Source organism: Nansenia antarctica, assembly GCF_963989245.1.
Source record: "Nansenia antarctica genome assembly, chromosome: 1".
In the NCBI taxonomy this organism is placed as follows: Eukaryota; Metazoa; Chordata; class Actinopteri; order Argentiniformes; family Microstomatidae; genus Nansenia; species Nansenia antarctica.
The window spans coordinates 69,982,740-69,985,583 of record NC_137674.1 but is presented as its reverse complement, the minus strand read 5'-3'; the positions used below and the strand labels follow the sequence as shown (position 1 = coordinate 69,985,583).

Sequence of the window (2,844 nt, the reverse complement as noted above, 5' to 3'; positions counted from 1 at the left end):
TTAATCTCATTTTGGAAAACTAAGTAAGAGCTTTTATTCAAGTGCAGTGGGCTCATTTATTATACAGTATACAATCGTTCAATCATTTGTTATACACTATAAAAAAAATCCATTCTGTTTGCAAGATAGGACTTTGATTTCACTAACTAGTCATTTCATTTACTACACATTATTGAAAAGGGATCGCTATTCTGTAGCCGTCATCAAACATCAAAACATCTCTGTGTTTATAGATCTGGGAACAAACAATACGATTTGAAACTAGGGATGTACCTGAATACGAAAATGTTATTCAGAAAAGCATAAATAATGCAATACACATACAGTTTCTAGTTGCTCATTATTATTCTGAAAATTTTTCAATATTGACATCAACGTAATCAGTCATTATGTTTCTTAAATCAATTCATATAATTGTGGATGGCCACAAGATAAAAATGCCCATTATGTTTGCGATATATGAGTTTGATTTCACTAACTAACTAGTCATTTAATTCACTACACATTATTGACCGAGTCAGCGCAGAGCAGGCAGCGACAACAAATTCCACCGGCTTTGGTCGTGTGACTAATAAACTATCTATCTATCTATCATAAGAAATGCATTGCTTCTTTAGGGTCTTTGATGAAAACAGTGCTTCTGATATATATAGTAAATATGTGCAAAATACTTTTCTCCTCCGAATATCTATTCACTCCATACTGTATGTGGTTCAGAGTGCACCAAATACATCTCCTAGCGAAGGTCTCCTGAACCCCAACATGGGTGAACAACCCAAACTCTGTACAACATACACTGCTAGCTACAGCCCTTCAGGTAACAATGAGTAGTTAACATTATTTGCATATAGAAATGTAGATATAACATCAAGGATTTCTATGGGTACACAGTTGAGAATGTGATGATGTAACAAACGAGGACCACACAACTGGGGTTCTAGAACCAGTTCTAGTGTAAACAACAGTGTTATCATTTAAATGACCTGCAATTCCTCTGCATAGAGCACACATTTGATTATTATCAAGAATATCCAAAGCTAAAATATTAGGGTTAGGAGAAGTTTTCTAACATAACTAAATATGGCCTGTATGTTGTATGTTGGAGATCTCCACCAGGATACCACTGAGACAATGTTGGATGAGAAATTCAGCTCTGCAGGTGCAACTACCATCCGAGTGTGCAGGGACAAGATCACCCAACGATCCTTGGGGTATGCCTATGTCAACTTTCAACAGCACGCTGATGCAGAGCTTGCTCTGGAAACGATGAACTTTGATGACCTCCAAGGAAGACCTATGCGCATCATGTGGTTTCAGCTTGACCCTTCACTGAGGAAGAGTGGGGTAGGCAATGTTTTCCTCAAGAACTTGGAGGAATCTATTGACAGCCAGGCCCTCTACGACACGTTTTCTACATTTGGAAAGGTCCTTTCCTGTAAGGTGGTTTGTGATGAGAATGGCCAATCTAAAGGCCATGCCTATGTGCAATATGAGTGCCAGGAGGCTGCTGAGAGAGCCATTAAGAGGCTGAATGGCATGCTGTTCAATGACAAACCAGTGTTTATTGGACACTTCAAATCTAACAAAGAACGAGAGGCTGAACATGGAGCCAGGGCCAGAGAGTTCACCAATGTGTACATAAAAAACCATGGCAAGGATATGGATGACCAAAAACTGAAGGAAAAGTTTGAAATATATGGACCAACCCAGAGAGTCCGGGTCATGACTGATGTCAAGGGTCAGTCCAGGGGTTTCGGTTTTGTTTGCTTCGAAAGGCATGAGGACGCCCAGAAGGCTGTCGACGACATGAATGGTCAGAACATCGACGGGAGAAAGGTCTACGTGGGCCGTGCCCAGAAGAGAAGAGAGCGCCAGACCGCGCTGAAGCACCGGTTTGAACACATGAAGCATGAGCGTATGACCAGATACCAGGTTTGTGGCCTCCAGTTCTCTGATACTAACACAGAAGTTGATACTATTTACACATAGTTATTGTTGATGTATTTGAGGTATGAAAAACATCTCACTAAACAGGTTTTTTCGCTTACCAGGGTGTGCCTGCGAAAAAATCGGGCGCGCGCTGCGCGCGCGAAAGACAACCACCCCGCCACTAATGTGAAAAATCCTGGAGGAAACACTGCACGATATTGTGAGCTTTGAGATGCATTAAAACAATGCATAGTATTAATTATTGCATTTGTCTATTTCAAAGATGTCAGGGAAGAGGCAAATGAGCATTCTTTCATGCTTCACTCGGAAGGATCAGCTCCCTAAAAAAGTGGCCAGGTCAGAGGAGGAGACTGTGGAGGACACTGTAGAGGAGGCAGTGGAGAACCCACTGGAAACAGGGAAAAGGGGATTAAGTGGAGCAGCCACCTATAGGTGTTCCTTTAAGAAGGAGTGGTCAACTCGATGGCCATTCATCACAATGGGAACCACCAGCTCCTTCTACTGGTGCTCAGTCTGCAGACAATAACTCCTGTGCCCATCAAGGCGTGAGGGACATAAGCAGGCATGTGGAAGGCAAGGGACATCAAGCCAAAGAACGTCCCCCCCGCCAAAATCTCACTCTGATCTCTGTTCAAAACTTGAGAGCCCTGCGTACAGGTTGGCAGGTCTGCTACCCCATGTCAGGTAACCAACCATAGTTTGAGAGTTATTTTGTATTGTAAAAAATCTATTTGGTAAAAATAAGTTGCAGGTACATTTTAGAATCCACCAACTTCTGTGGTGGTACACTAAACTTGTGTTCAAATGGACTGAAATACCACTAATGTTGCTGTTTTTTCTCTTTACAGCTAGCGGTACTGAGTTTGACTTGAGTAAGAAGAAGGCTGCCGCACT

The 2,844-nt window shown here is 41.9% G+C and overlaps 1 protein-coding gene across 1 annotated transcript; it reads left to right on the top strand.

The window, feature by feature from the left end:
* Positions 1 to 1,131: 1,131 nt before the first annotated feature.
* Positions 1,132 to 1,989, top strand: LOC308152596 (polyadenylate-binding protein 1A-like; the record flags this gene model as incomplete). Its single annotated transcript, XM_080525608.1, has 1 exon — positions 1,132 to 1,989. One exon carries the CDS (start codon positions 1,132 to 1,134, stop codon positions 1,987 to 1,989), a length of 858 nt encoding a protein of 285 aa, XP_080381734.1.
* Between the last annotated feature and the right edge of the window lie 855 nt (positions 1,990 to 2,844).